At 40.9% G+C, this 21516-nt stretch overlaps 2 protein-coding genes across 2 annotated transcripts in view; both read right to left on the bottom strand.

The window, feature by feature from the left end:
- Window positions 1–355: 355 nt before the first annotated feature.
- On the bottom strand, window positions 356–10432 carry BNIP1 (BCL2 interacting protein 1). The gene is made up of 6 exons (XM_032801476.2): window positions 10325–10432; window positions 9053–9145; window positions 8190–8281; window positions 5261–5362; window positions 4345–4463; window positions 356–1710 (listed from the first exon to the last, which is right to left on the bottom strand). The coding sequence occupies exons 1-6, from the start codon at window positions 10406–10408 to the stop codon at window positions 1514–1516; spliced, it is 687 nt and encodes a 228-aa protein (XP_032657367.1). The 5' UTR covers window positions 10409–10432; the 3' UTR covers window positions 356–1513.
- Window positions 10433–11897: 1465 nt separating this feature from the next.
- CREBRF (CREB3 regulatory factor) overlaps window positions 11898–21516 on the bottom strand; it is a 36487-nt gene continuing 26868 nt past the window's right edge. The window contains exons 5-8 of the mRNA XM_032801463.2: window positions 19213–19766; window positions 18640–18713; window positions 18218–18340; window positions 11898–17984 (exon numbers count right to left, since the gene is read on the bottom strand). Coding sequence (XP_032657354.1) covers window positions 17869–17984; window positions 18218–18340; window positions 18640–18713; window positions 19213–19766 — 867 coding nt within the window. The 3' untranslated portion in view covers window positions 11898–17868. The remainder of the gene's footprint in view (window positions 17985–18217; window positions 18341–18639; window positions 18714–19212; window positions 19767–21516) is intronic.

The raw sequence follows: 21516 nt of genomic DNA, 5'->3' as shown, positions 1-21516 counted from the left end.
ACAAAACCAGCATTTCAGGTGATCCTACTGGTGCTAAGGCAGCAGTTAATTATTTTTCCTAGAGCTACACAGACATCAGTTGAAGGTTCAGCTCACAGTTCTTTCGGCATAAGAAGTTGCTACATCGAGTACTGCATATTGATAATGGTGCTGTTAAACCAAACAGGCACATTCATTTTTGCTCCATTCAAAACACAGGGGAGAGGAAGGCAACTCAAGTTTGCCAATCAAAAAAGGTCAAACTGTAGGAGGAAGGAGGAAACATTTTCAAATGTACAAGCAGACAGTACTCTGAAGATGTAAATATTAAGAGGAAATGTATAAAGGGAAACTAAGACAAAAGACTACAGAAAAATTTCCTTGACAATGTGCTTTTAATAAAATATTGCACCAGTATGAAGAGCTATAACAGAGACTTCTGTTTGTGCTTTGGTCTTTTGATAAATGCAAAATTCTTTTTTAAATGTCAAGAGGTGTAATGACCAAAGATATACTCCAAGAGGTCTCCAGGGTTCACGTTAAGAAATGCATGATTTTTTGCTGTGGTTTTTCTAAGTTTTTTTTGTATCCTCTACTGAAATCCCTTTTTTGTAACTCCAACGTACTCCTTAGGAATTAATAATATGAAATACACTCCTATGCCTCTTACACAAGCTGTGCTGAATCAAGGCAAATGGGCCTTTCGACTCAAATATCAACTGGAGTTCTCCAAGTGCAGCCCTGAAATGAAGCCACAGAACATATCTGAACTACATTCTCAAAGAAACACAGTAACTTTGGCCTCAAGAAAGCACAAGATGCATTTCCCATATTATAAGACTCTAAATTTTGGAACTCGACTTGCGAAAAGGTGGCATGACAGTTTTCATTCTAAAGCCACTTATTTCATTTCACTCCTGTAGCAGTCATCTTTGTAAGTCAAAGGCAGATTCAGTTTTAAAGGCAGAAAGACCTTGTATATACAATTCGGTCTCCTTCAATTTAGGTGTAATTTCTCCTTTTAAATAAGACTCAATTTACGCAGACACTATAAATGGTTTATTAAAGGAATGTATCTAAGTTTGGGTTTTTTTGTTTACTTGCATCCATCCTCTTTTCTCTTCTCATGTTCCTCAGCTTAATTCTCAACATCTTACATACAGCTGACAAGGCACCTCCTGATCAGATCGTTAAGAGATGGGTCATTTCATGCAGAGATGGGAGAAGGGTTGAAAATTAAGACTAGCACCTGTCTGGATCACGAAGTGCTTCTCTGTTTCCCCAACCCAGCAGAAAAAAGGGTGTTGCTTCTGTCCACCTCATCCTTTCTGCTCCTGCCCCTACATGTGTGAGCAAGCTCACTTGACATCTTAGCCATTATCATACTCCATTTATACAATATAAAGACCTGTCTGCTCTAACCCTCTTTCAGCTAGAACAGTGCTTGATCTCAGTTATACTGAACTTCATTATTATTACCCCATCTCCCTTTCTGGTCTTTCATAATATTTGGTAATCCATGAGCTTTGGAATTTTACAAAAATGGAAAGAGTCTCTTTTTCAGGATGTAGAGCACTGTGGCTAAAAATAAGGCCAGGGCAAGAAAAATGAGCAGCTTATCAGTCAGTTCTCTGCGGTTGTACTTTGTAATGAGCTTTCGCCCCAACTGTATTGTTCCCGACATGGACTTAAATTCATCATTCGCATCCAGGATGGTTCGTGAAGAATTGGCTGAAATGAGAAAGTGTAAAGTTTCAGCTGAGTGTGCTTCAAAACATCTTACAAAGGAAACATGCATAAAGGAAACTACAGATAGTGATACCCCATGAGTTAGTCTGACTAGTGGTGACATCAATGCAGATCATGTTCCTGCAGAATCTTTGACCACACAGGAGTCCTAATATGCCTTGGAAAAGAACACAAAGCAAAGTAAACTAGGAGGGCTGGATGGTTTGCAGATTTGGTAATAGGATACAGGACCATTCATTTTTAGATTACTGGATCATCAAATCTAGTTCAGGTCAATTGTGAACAAAAGTCATTGCCTTTTAAGATCTATGTCAAACAAGTTTGGTGGATTCAGCTCCATTCTTACTAGAGAGAAACTGCCATCACAACTGGCACCATTACTGGCAACTTCAGGGCAGGCCAGCATCTGAGTATGGTCATGGAAACCAAATTGCTCTCTCACCACTAGAAGTGTCCCTCTGAGCCAGGACAATAGTTTGATGAAAGTCAGGAGGAGTGATGAGTGATGAAGCAGTTAGGGCCTCAAGGGATTCCTTAATGGTTCACTTCTAAACATTTTAACATTTGGCTTTCTTCTTTAAAAATGTACAATTTCTTTGTAAAAATTTTAATCTTAAGGAGCTGTACTCCATTGAACAAAGAGTTAGTCTGAGAATATAACAAAATAATGACATGGCATACAGGGGCTTTTCAGCTTGTGTTTTTGCAAAATAATTCTCTCTTTAGATTATTAAATGATGAAAAGCAGAAGCCTGAGTCTCCATTTTCTTGCATTATAAAATCCACATACTGTAACTGAGAAAATGCAGTTGAATTTGTACAGAGCTAAATGAATAATAAAGGTCAAACTTCAAATGTCCTGTTCACTTATATGAGCTTGTAATATCTTATGAAAGAAATATTATCATAATCCATCATATCACAAACTTTGATGTCCCATCCTTAAAGAAAAGTCCTTGATCCAAGTGGCAAAGGGAAAATTGTTGTTTCCCATGGTTAGTGACAAAGCATGGCTTCCTTGCTCCACAATCAAATACTGGAAAAAGGACTGCTATTTTTTAGAAATTAAAATTCTAATTACAGACTCAAAATCCACAGCTGGTTTTCTCACAGCAGACAATCTTTGATAGCTCCTCCCATGACAAACTGTAAGCACTATTCAGCCAGAAAATGGGTGACAGAGTGACTGCCAAAACTGTCTTATTTAAAAGGAAAAGAAACATACTTTTTCTGCATGCAGGAACTGTGCACAGCTGCCATCCCCAGATGGGGGTAGATAGTGAGGGGGAGAAAGTTGCATTATCTAGCCTATCCTTTAAATCCCACTCTCTTTCTTTCTTTCTTTCTTTCTCTCTCCAAGCACAGCAAATAAGAGGCCCAGCTGGCACACATCTGACTTCTAAATGGTTCATGAATCATCAATTTTGACAGTCCACTTGATTTATTGTTTTAGGGTCTAAAGGAAAGAGCTGGCCAAATCCTGGTTTCCTAGTCCTAGACACATTACTGACACAGCATGTGACCTTGGGTACAAATCACTTGATCTCCTCCTGCCTTAGTCAACCCAGCTGGAGGGCTGGGTATAAGTAATCTTCTTGTATCCATTAAACTTCCTTCTGTGTGTGGGTATGTGCCTCTATTTAAACAGATACACCCACACACCATATTTTCATATTTCTTTGATACTACATCGTGCATGCTAGGAAAACAGTGTAAAATAATAGCAAACAAACTGTCCCTGACAAACACTAACCAAACTTGTAGCTGTCCCATCAAATTTTCTGTGGAATGCCAGTGATCTCATATCACAGAAAAGATTTTACACAGAACCAAGAGTCTCCAATCAGCTTTTTCCTCTTTCTTCTTTTTCTCAGACGATTTTACAAAACTTGCCACCAGTCAGGAGGATGGTCTGAAACACAACTCCAAGCCACAGCCAGTTGTTATTCTCTGTTCTGTGTGAAAATGTTAGCTCTGGTGACAGGTACTGACTGAAAGTCCTGAAACAGAAGTCGTGTATGTATCTGCAAAATAAGTTCATCGTGGGCAGCAGCACAAGTTTCCACTGCACCCTGCCAAGTTTTCTCACTCTATTCTGGAAGAATCACCTCTAGGAATAGAGCATCATTCTTCTTTAAAACAGGTTTGAACCCAGGTCTCCAGAGGTAAAAGACTACTGCAATAATCCTATCCAAAAGAACAGCCATATTGCATCCGATCAAAGGTCCATCTAGCCCAGTATCCTGTCTTCCAACAGAGGCCAATGCCAGGTGCTTCAGAGGGAATGAACGGAACAGGCAATCATCAACTGATCCATCCCGTTGTCCACTCCGAGCTTCTGGCAATCAGAGGCTTGGGACACCCACAGCATGGGGTTGCATCCCTGACCACCCTGGCTAATACCCATTGATAGACTTATCCTCCACAAACTTATCTAATTCTTTTTTGAACTCTGTTATAGTTTTGGCCTTCACAACATTCCCTGGCAATGAGTTCCACAGACCGACTGTGTGTTGTGTGAAGAAATACTTCCTTTAGTTTGTTTTAAACCTGCTGCCTATTAATTTCAACCAATTTTTTATAATCCATAACCAAAGACTTGGGTTGCATCTGTACCTAGTGTTTGCATGGTCTCCTCACTCTGCTTGACCTGCTGAGACATCATCCTGCTAATGGCCATCAGGTTCTCTGTAATTGTACTTGCATTCTCTGCCAGGCTTTCCTTTGTGGTTTTTCTGAAGGAAGAAAGGAAAAATAAAATGGTAAGAAATAAAATCATGTCTTAGGGTGTTTGATGCTTGCTGCTTCTGATAGCAAAAGGGTGTTTAGAGCTGGAATTTGGAACCAACCATAGCCGTCTTCAGATGTACAAAGCACATAAACATATTATTTTAATGTGCTCATTCAAATGAGATGGCAGATTTTGGTTTGCACCCAAAATCCTCACTAAAGCCCAAAGTCACTGAATTTTAGAGTAGCAGCCCCTGAGACAGTTACGAGGCAATGGCTGAGAGAAAGGGTCCAAGTGTCATCAGGTGCTGATCCACAAATATACTATTTCATGATACAATACAGAAACACTGATGAAAGCCATCACTTTGTTATCTTTTATATCTAGTTTGATGTTCCTCACTGATTAAATAAGCCAAGTGTGTAATTCATAAATTATATAAAACAATCCAATTTTTGGCATGAAATAATGATAGCAGGCAGATTTGTAACTTGTACTTTATGTCTATGATGTACTTGATGTAAATCACACAAACTTTGGAGCAGTCTAACACTTTCCTCCTTCCTAACAAGCCAAAGGTGGGAGAATGTATAGTTTAACTGAATATTACACATCAACCACACCTTTATTTACACAGAAGGTAATAGGTGTTAATAAAAGACCCACTTTCTACATCGAACCATGTAGTTTACAGTACACATATACACACACACACACAAATGTATTACTATTTCTTTTTAGAATAACTGGATACAGCATCTATTGTTTAAATTCTCTAATTACAAAGGAAAGATTTAGTACCTTTGTCTTAATGAGTCTCCTCCTGGCAGCAGTTCATCTTTCTCAGAGTTGTCTATAGCAATTTTGCAAGCTAGATTTGCCTTTCTCCAAGCTGTCTGATTGCTGAAATCACAAGTGTACAATGTTTCAGAATGATGGCAACAGTTTGCAAAGCTAGAAAGATTTTCAGGTGCCAGACAGATAATCAGAAGGCAATTGGGCACAAATAAATACTGCACCCCAACAACATCCCACCTGCTTATCAGTAACAATGAACCAACATGTAAGATATATTATGTTAACAACTTCTACATCATGCTAAGAGTAGAAATATCCCATTCCCTCATCCATTTCTCCTCTTCTGTATGTTTAGAGAGCAAGGCAAGGAAGAATATTGTGCAAGTTGTTGAAAATGTAATTATATTCCATCCCTGTTCTGAGTGTCATCAGGAATAACTATTCAACACAATTCCATTTGACAGAGAGGTAAATCCATAAAACACAACTGGGAGATTTGAACAAGAGACTGTGCTTTAGGAGATCTGAGTTGTATTCTTGACTCTATCATTGATTTACTCTGTGACCTTGTGCAAGTCACTTCACCTAGGTCAGTGGTTTTCAAACTTTTTTTCTAGCAACCCAATTGAAGAAAATTGTTGATACCTGTGAACCAATGGAACTGGGAATGAGGGGTTTGGGGCAGGGCTGGTGCAAGGAAGTTTCGCGCCCTAGGCGAAACTTCCACCTTGCGCCCCCCTAGCCCTGCAGCAGCTCCCCACCCTGAAGTGTGCCCCCCGCCCCCGCAGCAGCTCCCCACCCTCTGGCCCGAGAAGCCCTGCGGTACCTCCTCACCCCAGCTCACCTCTGCTCCACGTCCTCCCCGAGCACGCTGTCCTGCTCTAATTCTCCTCCCAGGCTTGCGGCGCCGCAAGCCTAGGAGGCAGGAGAAGTGAAGCAGCAACTGCGCAGTGGAACCCCTGGGCTGCCGGTGGCACACTGATCGAGGGGCATGGGTGGCAAGTTGTAGAAATTTTGGTGGTGCCCAGAACCTGCCTCCTCAAACTCCGCCCCCACTTGCCTAAGGCTCTGTGAGGGGTTTTTTTGGTGGGGGAGATCTGGGGTGCAGGTCCTGGGCTGGGGATTAGGGTGCACGAGGGGTGCAGGCTTTGGGATGGAGTTTGGGTGCTGGGTGCAGGCTCCGGGCTGGGGCAGGAGGTGGGTGTGCAGGAGGGGGTGAGGGGTGCAGGCTTTGGGATGGAGTTTGGGTGCAGGCTGGGTGGGGGTGTAGGAAGGGGTGAGGGGTGCAGGCTCTGGGAGGGAGTTTGGGGATAGGAGGGAGTGCAGGGGGATGAGGGTTGGGGCTGAGGATGAGAGATTCATGATGCAGGAAGGGGCTCGGGGCTAGGGCAGAGGGCTGGGGGGCGGGATGAGGGCTGTGGGGCTCAGGATGAGGGGTTCATGATGTAGGGGTGCTCAGGGCTGAGGCAGAGGATATGGGTGCAGGGGGACGAGGGTTGGGACTGAGGATGAGGGGTTCATGATGCGGGGGGTGCTCAGGGCTGGGGAAGAGCATTAGGGTGCAGGAGGATGAGGGCTGCGGCTGAGGATGAGGGGTTCATGATGCAGGGCGGGCCCCGGGCTGGGGAAGAGGATTAGGGTACAGGGGGATGACAATTGGGGCTGAGGATGAGGGATTCATGATGTGGGGGGGCTCAGGGCTGATGCAGAGGATTAGGGTGTGGGGGGCTGAGGGGTTTGGGGTGTTGGACAGGCTCAGGGCGAGGGCAGAAGCACAGGGTAAGGGCAGCCTGCCCTGCCAGTAGGAGATGGGGGCACTAGGACCCTGGGGCAGCAGACAGCAGTTCTGCGGGGAGCCGCTCTACTCCAGCAACAGAAGCAGGCAGGGGAGAGCCGCTGTGCTGCTTTCTGTCAGGCAGGGACCCGGAGGGGCATGGGGGGAGGGAAACCCGCGGGGGGCCGGGGCCTGATCCAGGCAGGGCCGGGGGAGAGACTGAGCTCCAAATATTGCTGGAGCAGGGCCCCCAGCCCTGAATATTGCTGGTGCTCGAGCACCTCAAACATATAGAACCTGCCGCCTAAGCCCTGCGCTGCCGGCTGCCGCGGCGGCACCCTGATCCAGGGGACACCCTGGGCTGCTGGCTGCCGCCGGCAGCTCAGACTCCCTCTCTGTCCCAGCAGCAGCGGCTGCTCAACCATTTAAAAAAAAATTGGGGGGCGCTTTTTGGCGCCCCAGGCAACCGCCTAGTCCGCCTAAATGGTTGCACCGGCCCTGGTTTGGGGTATGGGAGGGGCTCAGGGCTGGGGGTGCAGGCTCTGGGGTTGTGCCAGGAATGAGGGAATTGGGGTGCAGGAGGGGGCTCCGGGTTTGGGAGAGGCTCAGGGCTGGGGCAGTGGGCTGGGGTGCCGGCTTACCTCCAGCTGTTCTTGGTCAGCGGCACAGCCAGGGTGCAGAAGCAGGCTTCCCACCTGTCCTGGCACTGCGGACTGCGCTGCGCCCTGGAAGCGATCAGCAGCAGGTCCAGCTCCTAAAGGGAGGTGCGCAAGCAGTTCCCTTCCAGTGGTAGTGCAGAGCCGATACTCTGGGCAGCGTGCAGAGCCCCGTGGCCGCCTGCCTAGGAGCTGGACCTACTACTGGCTGCTTCCAGGGCGCAGCACGGTGTCAGAACAGGTAGGGACTAGCCAAGCAGCACTGCCAACAGGACTTTTAATGGCCCAGTCGGCAGTGCTGACCAGAGCTGCTGCAACCAATGCCTTACATTCCGTGACCTGGTACTGGGTTGCAACCCACAGTTTGAAAACCGCTGATCTAGGTGACCCCGTCTGTAAAATGAGGGTAATGATGCTCACCCACTTTTGTAAAGTGCTTTGAGATCCTAAGAGTGTATGATTAAATGAAGAATCCGTATATACTGTCATCATCTTTACTTACCTGAGCATTTGTTTTTTATGGTTCTCTACTTCTTGGAGTAAGGCTTGTTTCTCTGATTCTTTATCTTGCTCCTTAGCCATCTGCTCAAGCTCCTTCGATATAAAAGCAGACATACTAAAATCTGAGCATAAGCTGTCATCATCTACAGTCATTACTTTTTTCTCAATCAGAGAGGATAACTGATTCAGTAAATTAGCAACTAACTGGATACTGCTGATACCTTTGGTTTGGATCTAGATTAGCTTAGAATGACTAGTCATGTGCATCCTAACCAGCTGGCTCTGAAAGGTCCCCAATAACAAGACAAGAATCAACTCTCTCTCACATAAGCCAGAGAATACAGAGCAATAAGAATGAATGACGTAGACTGGTAAGTCAACTTCATTCCTGCTTTACAGCAGACTACTGGCAACAATGGAAGTGACAAGAATCATGCCAGTTTCCCTCTGCTGATTTTAAAGAAAGCTATGAGCATCAGCCCATTTGGAAGGTTACCACTCTAACTAGTGTTTTGGAATTTAATTTTTCTTTTAAAAGTAAATTTAATTTCTGCAGAATTTGTCAGGGAACATATACTTGCAAGACACATATTTGCAGGATGAGACTTCAGAATTAACTATTTTTACGTATCATGCTTAACATATAAACAACTAGAAATTCTCAATATTACGGTTTATAAATGGCTCCAAGACACTAGTACTGCAGTGTCACCCTGGTACATTTTAACCTTCATTCTACCTAACGCACAGGCGAATAAAACTTCTGTTTCTCTAGAAAATCCGGTAAAACATTAGTACAAACGCCGTTAACACTGTTACTGTTACCTGCCAGCATCTCATTTTTGTGGTTATTTTGTGCCTCACCTGTATTCTGAGACGTAAATGTTGAAACTTTTCCTTTACTCTGGCATTTAATTCTGTAAGCACACTTAAGGGCCCTTGACAATCACTGATATCCTAAAAGAAATAACAGACATGACCACCATGCTAGGTTAGGGGCAGTTGGTTATGTAATGTAATTGAATTTGCTTATTAATTTATTTAATTTGTTTTTGAGAAGGGTGTCTCTGCTGAATGACATACAGGCAGAAACGTAGAACTTTTCAATTTGTGGGGAATGTGAATGTTTGCAATGTGATTAAAGATGAAGAACAGGATTCCCCCGTGGCATCAATATAAACATTATCAGTATTATGTTTTTGGTTGATTTTTTTTCCACCAGGGACACAGGACCCATTGCACTAGGCACTGCACAAACACACAACCAATGGTTTTGAAATGCTCTATTAACCTGTTAGTGGGGCAGAACTGACACAATTTGTGAAAATCAGTTAGCCTGGGCACATCTGAGGACCAGGCACCACAGAATTGAACTAACATTTCTACTCCCCTTCCACAGACCTGTAGGCTTTTAAATGCCAGTTCTCCAACCCCTCACCCAAGGAACATGACCAGGACACAGAGGTTCACAAGAGACATGGGTTCACATATCTGTTTGCAAAGACCCTAGCTGGTGGGTGGGGAAGGATCAAGTTCTTGGGAGAGGTTTCTGGACTGGGAAGAGGTCAAGGTACTGGCCAACTCCACAGAGGCGACCCCCCCCCACCCCGAATGTGGCAGGAGGCCAGTGGGCTGAGAGCTGCTGCCCAGGGGTGACCCCCCCACACCTACTAGGAAGGAGAACGGGGCTCTGGGTAAACTCCTCAGAGGTGACCCCCCTCCCCCCCGTATGGCAGGACGCTGAGCGAGCTCCCCAGCGGTAACCCCCCCCCCCGAAATGGCGGGAGGTTCAGGGCGCTGAGCGAGTCCCCGGCGGTGACACTCTGGGTGTGGCGGGAAGGCCGGGCGCTGAGCGAGCTCCCTGGCGGTGACCCCCCCAGGTATGGCGGGAGGTTCAGGGCGCTGAGCGAGTCCCCGGCGGTGACACCCTGAGTGTGGCGGGAGGGCCGGGCGCTGGGCCCAGCTGTGCCCCGAGGTGACCTCCCACACACGGGGGGCGGGGGGAGAGTAGGGAGCCGGACCCGGGCTCTAACTGGGCGGGAGTCATGGGGCCGTGACCCCTTGTCCAGGAAGGTGCCTTAGGGGCAGTGTCTGAGGGGGCGCAGGAAATGGGCCCAGGGGATGCGGGGACGGTACCTGCACCGTCGCTTTAATCTCCAAGTCGAATTTGACAATCTCCTGGTTACAGACCCGCACAGGCACGTCTCCGGCCGCCGCCATCTTGAGAACTACAGGGAGCTAAAGGGATCAAAATCAAAACGGAATCCCCTCTCCCGCCCGGGGCGGCATCCTCGCCATCTAGTGGCAGCGCCCTGGAGGTGCGAATACAGCGCCTCCTTTCCTGGTTCCAGGGATGTACTTGCCTGTGACCGCTGCCCCAGGGCTGTGGGCGGCAGGAGCAGGGCCTGGGCCCAGCTGCTTAAGTACAGCTGTGAATAGTAATGGTTGCAAACCAGCCCCAAATAAATTCGGGGTGGGGGGGTGGGGGGGTGATGCCACTTTAGGGTGACCAGATGTCCTGATTTTATAAGGACAGTTCTGATTTTTGGGTCTTTTTCTCACATAGGCACCTATTAATTCCCACCTCCTGTCCTGACTTTTGACACTTGCCATCTCGTCAGCCTAGGCCACTTTCTGTCCAGACACTGAAGTTTCAAAATCTTGATATTGCCATTTCCAGGCCGATCATGAGTCAGGCACTTGGCTTTTAAAAAAAAAAAAAAAATTTCCTGTGACTTTCAAGGTTCAAGCTTTTTTCCTCCACAACCAAGAGCATTTGAACCATATTTGTTTTTTAAAATTAAGGATGGGATTCTCATGCAACCTTCTGGTTCCAGCAACTGAAAAACATCAACTGATTGAAAGACTCATGATAAATCTCCAGGATTGTGGCAGGGGAGATTCTACATTTGTCCTTCAGAAGGGCTAACAGAATGTTGTTAATCATTAAGAAAGGGATGCCAATAAGACAGAAGCTATCATATTGCATCTATATAAATCCACGGTAGGCCCACATCTTGACTACTGCATGCAGATATGGTCATCCTATCTCAAAAAAGATATATTGGAATTGGAAAAGAGCAACAAAAAGAGCAAGACAAGAGCAACAAAAATGATTAGAGGTATGGAATGGCTGGTACACACTCTCGACCTGAGAATACTAAAAGAGAAGAGTGTGTGAGGATCCTGCTTTTTCACCACCTCATCCTAGCATGCATAAAGGGATTCCTCCCATCCTTTACTATGCAGTTTGCTAAACATACCTTGAAAGGGCAGCAGAGACCAAAGTCCACAGAGACCATATCATAGCTGTTTTGTGGCTTTTGTAAAATAACTTGGTGGTTCCAGTCTAGGTTCTGCTGGAGAACTGTCCACATCACTCCAGCACCCTTTCAGCTAGTTGCTATTACTATGCCAAGGACTGAATGGGCCTAGAGATTAAAATTATCCTCATATCTGGTAATGGTCCCTCCAAGAGGAATATTGAAGCATGACAGTGGGGCAATGGGAGGAGCTTAGCCTTTTGATGACTGCCCTGTCCCTGTTCTATAGGGGTGGGGAAAAGGTCTTCAAGCTTCCTGCAATGTCAGTACAACATTCTACAGGGGAAACCCAAGTAATTTTACCAGAGAACTATAGAAACAATGCCTCAGCTGATGCACTGCAGGAGAGAGAACATACCAAATGGGAAGCACAAGAATTTGAGAACTGTTTTTTCTCCACAATTTTTTATTTTAAATTACAAAGGATGTTGCATACATTGATGAGTTTGTATCTGAATAGAAGTGCTAGGGCTCCAGGGTGACAGAGTAAACAAAAATCAATATTTTAATTGTGCCTCTTTAAAAAGAAAACTGCACAACTATTAACCAACATTAAACATTGCAACTCTTAACAGATCATGCTTTTAACAAGGAAAAAATATTTTCTGACAGACACACAAAGACTTTCAGTAAGTTTTTCTGAGCTCCAGTTGGAAATTAACTACAGAATATTGAGGACAGCATTACAAACATGACCCCAAGCATAAGCAGAGCAGGTTGCCACGTTTTGTTAAAAAATACTTTAATTTTTGCCTTTCAGTCAGTTCACTAAATCCACCATGTGCCATCAGCCTTAGAGTTCATTCTTAGCCACAATTACTGAGCTACAAGACATCTTTTAAACAGATGGAAGTTTTCTAAAAAGGGTAGGGGAAAAGGGTGGTTCAATCAACAGAAATGCGGTTAGTAGAATATAGTGTTCTAAGAAAGATTCAAAAAAGCAGCTACATTTCTACCACTACATTTTTTTGGTTTTTAATGTCATGAAGAGAAAGGAAAAAAAGAAGAAGTATCGTGGTAGAAGATGCATTTGTAATTATGAAGTCCAAGCCAAGAGAATCCTACTCTAACCATTCTATGCACCCAAGTTTGGCTTATCCACATGTCTAACTCTCCAATGTTCATAACCCATTCAATCTTTAAATGCTAATACAGTACTACGGAATATATTGCTTGCTTAAAACAAAGAGTTTAGGATTTTTGTCCAGATTAAAAAATAAAGTTGAGATGTGTCTTAAATGGATCTGGCTTTATTTTTGGCTCCATTGCTCAACAGAAAGACAGTTAATAAATGCATAATCAGCATTTGTCTTTGTGGAAGTTCAAGAATGTCTAAGATGCTGAGAGGTATAAATTCAGCGCGCGCGCGCACACACACACACACACACACTCTCTCTCTCTCTCACTTTACCATGCTATATCCATTAAAGATCATGGCCTATTGTATAATGTAAATCAAACATCAGCAAGGTATCATTCAGCTTTTGGATGCAGGGAAAAAAATATACTCTAGAGTACCACTTACGCAATGTGGACATTGAAATATCTCCAATGTAAACTGGGATATTAAAAAAGTGGTGTTTTCTCAACATGATAATATCCTTTATATGGTTACAACAAGAAACAGCCACTTCAGCAGTAACTATTTGAAATGTATTTTGCATGATCCCTAGGGTAAACAAAATGAACTGCAGCTCTGTGAATAAGCAAAGGTTTCATCTGGTAGCATATTGAACTAGTGGTACCCAACTGAAACCTTTAACTTTAAAATTTTTTTTTAAAAAAAAAATCATGATTAGACACATTCTTGAAATTCAGGTCCCAAGGCCAAATAAAGATACAAACATTCATGTTACATAACTGGGCTATGTCTCAACACAATTTCAGGAAGACTGCTAAGCATGTTTGAGGAACAAAATTATATTTGCTATTTCTGCTGAAGGCAACTGTATACAACCCTTTCAAAGTAGGTGAAGTCTTAAAAATCTTAGTTTTTTAAAAATATCTATATGTTTTAAAAAGATTTATGGAAGATAAAAAGCACATCCATTCTTGACATTTTTGTGACTAAATTAATAGTTTTATTAAATGAAGGCAAACATCAGATAATGGTATAGATTTTAAAAATGAAACCCAAACTGGCAGTATTGTATTTCAGAAATATGTCTGGTCCTTTAGATTACTTAAAAGACCCACCATGCATTTTATAAAGGAAGAATTTTGCTTTTTACTGCTATTTGTTTTTGAAACTGGAAAAAGAGCTTACTAAACTTCAAGCTGATGAACTGAGCACACCTGGACCCGATCCTCACATCACTTTTACATCAATGTATATCACGGATGTCAGTGTTGTTATTCTTGATTTATATTGCTATGAGAGGAGAATCAAGCACATCCACATCTATCTGGAGACTTAATAAGCACCCCCCAAAAAATAAATCAGAAAACATGTTTGATACTCTCGTGAAAGTCAGAGAAAGCATTAGCTGAAGGGATGTAGTGGAAAATATTTTTTATTTTATTTGTTTAGCCCTAGCACCCCCATCTCCCAAGGCCATTCAAAATTGCTCTTTCATACAAATACAAAGTGACTATTAAGAGAATTTGAAATCAGATTCATTTGAAGTTCCTTCATGATGCTTTTATCATAGTTCTGATTTTGCTTTCAGAAGGGTCAAAGGATTTAATAGGTTCAGGGGAATGAAAAATAAAAACATTTAGTTCTAAATGTACAAGTAAGGCACAATATAAAGCCACATCATAATCTGGCATGAAGGAAATAGGAACAGACAAGAATCATACATGGTACAGTAGAACACGCAGTCCATCATACTGATTCAAAAAGTGTGGCACCCAAATTCAGGCTGACAAGATCTTAACAAGAGCAGTTTGACAGCATGCTTTAATATGAAAACAAATTCTAGAGAATCCAGTGTATCAGAAAAAAAGGAAGAACTTTTAGTTTTTATTAAATCAAAATGTATAACTGGTTTTGGATGACAGAATTAAAGTGAATATTCACAATGCCTACACTCAAAAATATTCAAGGACTTCATTAAGATCCACATACCATGTATGAATGCTGAAAGCTTTTAGAGAACTATTCTCTAAAGATCATCCAAAAATGCATGCCACAATTTCCAAAAAACAGAACATGTACATTTGTATTTTTACCCTTATAAGATTTGTTTGTGATAAGAATACACTAAACATATATATTTTAATGACACTAGAGGAAGCAGATTGTTACTGGCATTAAAGTACAACCATTTCTAGACGGTTTAAATGCCACAGAGTCCCCTGGTTAAAATGTAAAGCTGCACAGCTTGCCTATGTCATCTTTATGATAAAGTTAAACCAGCAAAGGTCTTAACTTTACTCTACATTTTACTGCCAGGTTTTATTTAGATCAAGTATCGCTGCAGCATTCTGACCAGCCCAGAGTTAGCAGCAAATGGCAGGAATCATATAAAAACGCATTTTTTTCTTCTTCTTTTTAAACAAAGTGCTTTTCTAAGATATACATACTTATATAAATAGATACAAAATAAAGTGTCAACATTAAAAAGCTCAACTATTTAAAAGCTTTTACCTATTTAACTTAAAATAATACATAGAAAACACTGAAATGCAAGGGTACGGAATCCACTAAAGAGATTCAAAGTCTTTTTTGAAATGCTAGACCAAAATCATATTCTGGTTTTCAGACAAAATAAAAAGCTACAAAGCAATGTTAGCTCAGTATTCCTGAGCAGCTAGAAAAGGGCATTTTTCTACCTTATCGTCAGTTTAATTTGTCATGTAAATCCTACCTGATTGCAAAACTGCTGTCATTGTATTTTGAAATACTACCTTGTCTATAAAGTTCTGATACAGTGTTTGCACCTTTCTAGCATTACAACTGTTTAAACACCAGAAAGGACTAACATTAATTCAAATCTAAGTATAGCCATGACTTTAAAATTTACATGACATTGACATTCTTTGTCAAGATTTCAATGGCCAAATGCATCTCTGGTATAACTCTTGGTACTGGTAGAATTATAACAGGGATGCATCTGACCCATTATGTTCTGTTCTGAAACTACAAACCTGTGCTTCTCCTCCCACATTAACAAAAACACACACACACACACACACACACACACACACACACCACTCCCCCTCCCCCAAACATACAAGACAGTTTTGCTAATCCTTTAAGAGAATTTTCTAAGTTTTGACTAGATAGTATTGGGTACTTTTTCCAAGTCTTGAAAGAAAAACTTGTGACACAGCTCAGTAGTGGTATTTTGGCTTCCTCCACCCTTTTAAAATTTTCAAAATATCAAGCTGTAGCATAAGTTGTGGACACACTACAAGCATGTAGCAGGATTTCCATTTTCATCTTCCTCTCTTTAGTTTACTACTTTTGATTCAGACCTTCTTACACTAAATGTTTAGGTATAAAAATAATCCTACCTATACATAAAAGGAGTCACAGTACAAACTTAGATAAGCTACATGAAGGAGAGAGATTTCCCCAAAGGGAGTGGAAAAAAACCTTCATGGACTTTTTTTTTTCCTTTTCATTTTTTCAGTAGCTACATTTTAAAGTATTTGGTATTTCTATTCGCAGTAGACAGTGTTTTGTCATTATCTTTAAATAAAAAGGAAAGGGGAGAAAAAAAGGGGTCCATGAAACCAGAGAATGATCTTGCCTTGACATAAAGGACTTTCTCGTCAAGAGATAAAGCTTTTCATTTATACTCTAAACACTAACAAAGCAAACTCTTATGAGTAGAAGAGCAAATAAGAACTAACGTGTGTTAGTATTTCCTAATCATAGAAACTACTGAATTAAGAATAAGTCACATATAAGTTTGAAGAAGCTAGTTTTGAAATTTCTGTACAAAAATATAAAAGAAAAACTATAAATTTTGTTTTTGTTTTAAGCTTGTGCTGATCCTTTGAAACATCACATGCATAATAATACATCAACTGGAAAAGTGGCAACTAAGGAATTAGATTATTTGTAGCTCTTTCTTCTTTACATATATACATATTACAATAAAAATAATTTTATTTTGGTTGTTTGGTGAAAGTATCCTACAACAAGCTAAATAATTTTTTTTAAATTCTCAAAGTTGAAAACTATTTTTCCAATAGCTTTCTAAAATCCACATATATTAAAAATTTCGTACAGCAAATGCAGAGAAAAAAAAAAAGATTGAAAGACTTCGAGATGGTCATCAACTTATCTACTATGGAAGCGAACTAGAAGAACAGCAAAATAATATTATGTATGAATGCTCCTTCTGTAGATAATTGGACCCAAACAAAAAAAAATTCACAGTTCAGTAAGATCCCTAACCCTGACCTTTAATTTTTTTTTCTTTTTTTTTGTTTTTTTACATTCAGTACAGTATCATGTAAGCTGTGCAAAACTTTACTTAGACTGGCAGTTTGCCATATCAGTTGCATTTGTCTTTGGTACAAAAATAAACAATCGCATTAATGTGCAAGTATTTGTTTTCTTCCGGCCAAGTACCGAAATTGAATTTTCTAGAGCCATCTTTTATACAATACATAGACTCTGTGGCATATATCTACATTTTCAACATATTCTTATATACATTCAAAAATTTGTAAGAGCTGGAACAAATACATGAAACCCCATAATCTTACCATCTATACATCTTGTTTTTTCCTCAGGGTTTTCATCGTACAAAAACTTTACTAGCTTATATTTATAGCTCTTCCCCAAAATACAAGGCACAAAGAATATACTTTTTTTTCTCCTCTTACTTTCACAGACATTTAAATACAATATTAAGCTCAGAAAATTTAAGTCTTATATGGCACACTAGCTCTAATGCCGTGTGCACTATGTACAAGTTAATGGGTGCAAAGAAAGCTTATTGGTTTTATTTTTCAGAAGAAAAAAAAGCAGTAATTCTAAAAAAACCCACTAAACTTTGACAGTTTACAAAGAATGCTTCCTCTTAATTTTTAATTTTACTCAGAGCATAAACCTGCCACAATGTTCAGCATTTTGCTAAAATTTTCACTAGCACAAAATGTGTTTTTGCTTCTAATGCAAATTATATGATCTGGTTCTAGGTTTAAAAACACCTAATCTCTGTATTTGTGCCTGAAGCAGTTTTAATACTATATGGTTTATGCTCCAAAAATGCTAATTAAGCATTTTATATCGTGCGTTTACTTATCCTGTTACATTGTTATTAAAAAACTATGGAACCTAATTTTAAGTGTTTACATAATGCTAAACTGACATGCAGACCAGAATGAAATCTACAGTGGAGTACTTAACACAGGTAGAGCTCTGACCAATGAGATTAGGTGAAATGATGTCTGTTAAACTTTTGACGTTGGTATTCGCAGCCCTACAAGGCCACCAGTGGGGTCTCCTTCCGCAGTTTTCTCTAAAACTTGGTTCACAAATTCTGATGTTTGACCAGCTACAGGTAGTCCTGGAAAGGAAAATTAGGGATGTACTTTAAGATCTCTTTTATTCCCACACATGTGTATATTTTAATTAATACAAAACCTCTCAGAATTCCTGCTGTTGGTCAGTAATCAAGCAGAAGGCCTAAAGCTCTGTGATAATTGGGCAACTGCTCCTATAGAAATACTAGGCTGAAGGGACTCAACACTTGTTACATAACAGTTTTGAAGTATGTGGTTGATTAAGTTTATTCCTTACCAAGAGTATCTTTAATAAGTACATCAAGCTTCTGTTCCATGTTGGTTCCTCTGTCATCTTTAGGACTCTGCACTCGATTAACAATTTCTTGTTTGATAGAGTTGATCACAAACAACAAATTATCTACAGAAAAAGACAACATTGGATCACATAGTAATCTCTCTGGGGCAGGAACTGTGTTTCCCTATGTTTATGTACTGCACTTTATAGCAATGAGCCCTAAAATAGCACTACCACAACACAAATAACTAATCAAAAGCAAACCAAGTCATCTTTAAGCACTACCTACAAGTTAAATACCAACACCCTTTTCTGCACAAAAAATTGTCCAAAGTATGACTCTGGTGACGTGAAAATACAGAATATACAACTGTTTGTATTAAGACAAAGGGAAAATTGTGTAAGTGAAAAAAGTTAATTACCATATTCTGTGTTGAGACCCCATAGCTTCACTTTGTTGGCTTCATACTGGGCTTTCTTCTTTAGTCTGCAAGCCCTGTAATGGAGAGAGAGTCAATATACCTCTAATCGCTATAGAACATTCGTTACCAATAACTTCTATCCGTGCTGCCAGAGACTGTGGCTTATTATCTGCTCCCATGTCGTCTCTACAACCACTGCTTGTATTTGGTATCACTCATACACACAAAGAAATGCAATATGGCAGCAGTTCCTGTAGCCTCTCAGATTCCTGTTAGTTAAGTTAACAGGATGGCTTTCTGGGTCTGTGTCAAAATCTATCAGCTAGGCCTGCTTCCAGTGGAAAGAAAGTACAATTTAGTTTGCATTTTTCAATGTGAATCAGATGCCCTGGTTGTTTTGGGGGATTGTTTTTGTTTTGTTTTTTTGTTAAAGCAATACTAACCTTACAATACTTGTCAAGGATGAAGCTGCCTCTCTCTAAGAAATTCAAAGAGGTCTCACTTGTAAAGCACATGTCTAGAATAATCCCAAACAGGATTAATTCACACAGGTAAAAGCCATTTAAAGTTTACCTGGAAGCTAGTTTGTTCTTTTCTTTTCTTGACCTCGGTCTGGCAGTTAAGGGAAGTTCACTGACTGGTGTCAGGTCACTAATCACCTTATTCAGTTTCCTTAGTTCATTGCCAATCTGGAGAAGTTTTTTGGGGTTAGGAGTCAGGTCTTCCACATCAGTCCTCCGTGACTTCTTTACTGCATATTTTCCTATTTGAATACACAGACGACAGGGTTGAGGGGTGTTAGAATACAGAGACATACAACTGAAAAACATTCTTAAACTGTATCTGGGGAGTAGGTTGTGCGCATCTGGGGAGTAGGTTATCTTTTCATCACTGGAGACCTGGATGCAACCTGTCAGGTCCCTGTGACCTTCTGCAACATAAACAGGACCACCACACAATTTGGCACTACCGACAATCCATCCAGAACCAGGAGAGAAAACACTGCTGGTTAGGACTGAGATACAAGAGCAGTGATGGGCGGGATGCAGGATAATCTTTGAACTGTGGATGCTACAAGTCAGGGATGAGGCAAAACAGCAAGGTTTCATAACACCTTCCCATTGTCGCTCATTCCATTAATCTCACTTGCATTGTCATCAAATTCACACCAAGAAATAAAACAATCCATTACTCTGTTATCTTCTTTCCTTCATGAAGTGAGAGTAAAGGGTTGGTGTTACAATAAAAGACAGCTTGATCTAAGCTCAACAATTGTACAGACTAGTCAAAGCCTTGTGGATATCTTTGAGGAAATCTCTTTATAGATACTGATGTTTATAAAACGTATGCAATTCACATATCTCCTGTATTTCTCCTACCCTTAGTAAAGCCAAACTGACTAAGTGCATGAAAAAATCTGGATCTTTATTTCATAGGAGTATCTGATTCTGCTGCACATTCCCCTTCTTAAGTTTATTTAAAACAGGAAAGATTATTTTACTTAAAACAACAAAGATACTGGCAAACACTTTCCCCAGAGACATTTCCCAGCTGAATTGATAACTAAAAGGGCTTATCATGAGGCATCAGCTGGCCTTTCACACATGTTAAATTCTGCAACTTCTGGATGCTAACAAAGTGCTCGATTCTACAAGCCTTCTGCATACAGAACTCGTTGAGTTAAAGGGCAGTTCTATGTACAAAGGACTTGCAAGACAGCTCTCCAAGTCATGCCTCTGAAGAAAGTATTGAAGACTTTCTGATAAAAGTAAACAGAGGTAAAAATCCCAATCTGGAATACATATATTATTATATTTGTTAGTGAAAGATATACTGCTATTTTTACAACTTATTAGTTTTTCCACATTTAAATAAACAGAAATGCATTAACTGAATTAAAAAATTTCCAACCCAGACAGAACAGCATGTAACATTACTTTTTATAAACAAAAAGGTTTGAAAACTATCAGTATTAAAAATAACAGAGGAAGACTTCAATTTCAGTAGCGCAAAAGAATGTTAACAATACAACTAAGGAAGTTTGTTTATTTCATTAACTTCAATGTCCCTTCAGAATTATGGACGGGGGCGGGGGACTGCCTACCAGCAGAGGGCACAAGACAGAAGAACAAACTCTATTCTCAGAACTGTTTGTCCTTGACAGCATCAACAACATTCAAAATACAGGAAAGTTGGCTTGTAAAAAAAAGTCACAGGATGGAAATATGATATATGTTCACCAAATGGAAAGAGACAGAATATTACTTTAAGGTTCTAAGAGGGTGTAACAAAGAAGTCCAAAAAGATACTTAAGTATTCATGGATAAGATATTATTCCAAAAGCCTGCCACATACACAAGGGTGGAAGGAATGTGTGAAGAGGAGCCAGGCAAGAGAGACATCTACCTTGTTGACTTATTCTTTAGTTGACACTTGAATGAAAGTGCATCTCAGTACCATGTATTGGTCAATTCTACTGCAAGCAACACTAGATCTGCCTCCCAGTATTTAGGGGAAAAGATCATGTTTGTTACTAATTTATGACAGTAGAAGTATTGCACAGAGAAGATTTTATAACATTCAGTATTGCCACTGAGACACTTCAGGAGTTACAATTCTCAATTCATCCACTTTCCTCTGGAGGGAAAGTATATTAAAGGTTACTACTGTATCTGCAAAAAGAATGAGGAGTACTTGTGGCACCTTAGAGACTAACAAATTTATTTGAGCATAAGCTTTCGTGGGCTAAAGCCCACTTCATCAGATGCATGCAGTGGAAAATACAGAGAGTGTGTGTGTGTGTGCGCATGTGCGTGTGTGAGTGTGTCTATACACACACACACACACACACACACACACACACACACACACACACAC

Source organism: Chelonoidis abingdonii, chromosome 7, assembly GCF_003597395.2.
Source record: "Chelonoidis abingdonii isolate Lonesome George chromosome 7, CheloAbing_2.0, whole genome shotgun sequence".
NCBI lineage: Eukaryota > Metazoa > Chordata > Testudines > Testudinidae > Chelonoidis > Chelonoidis abingdonii.
The sequence above is the reverse complement of the archived record's forward strand: the minus strand, read 5'-3'. Positions and strand labels throughout refer to the sequence as shown.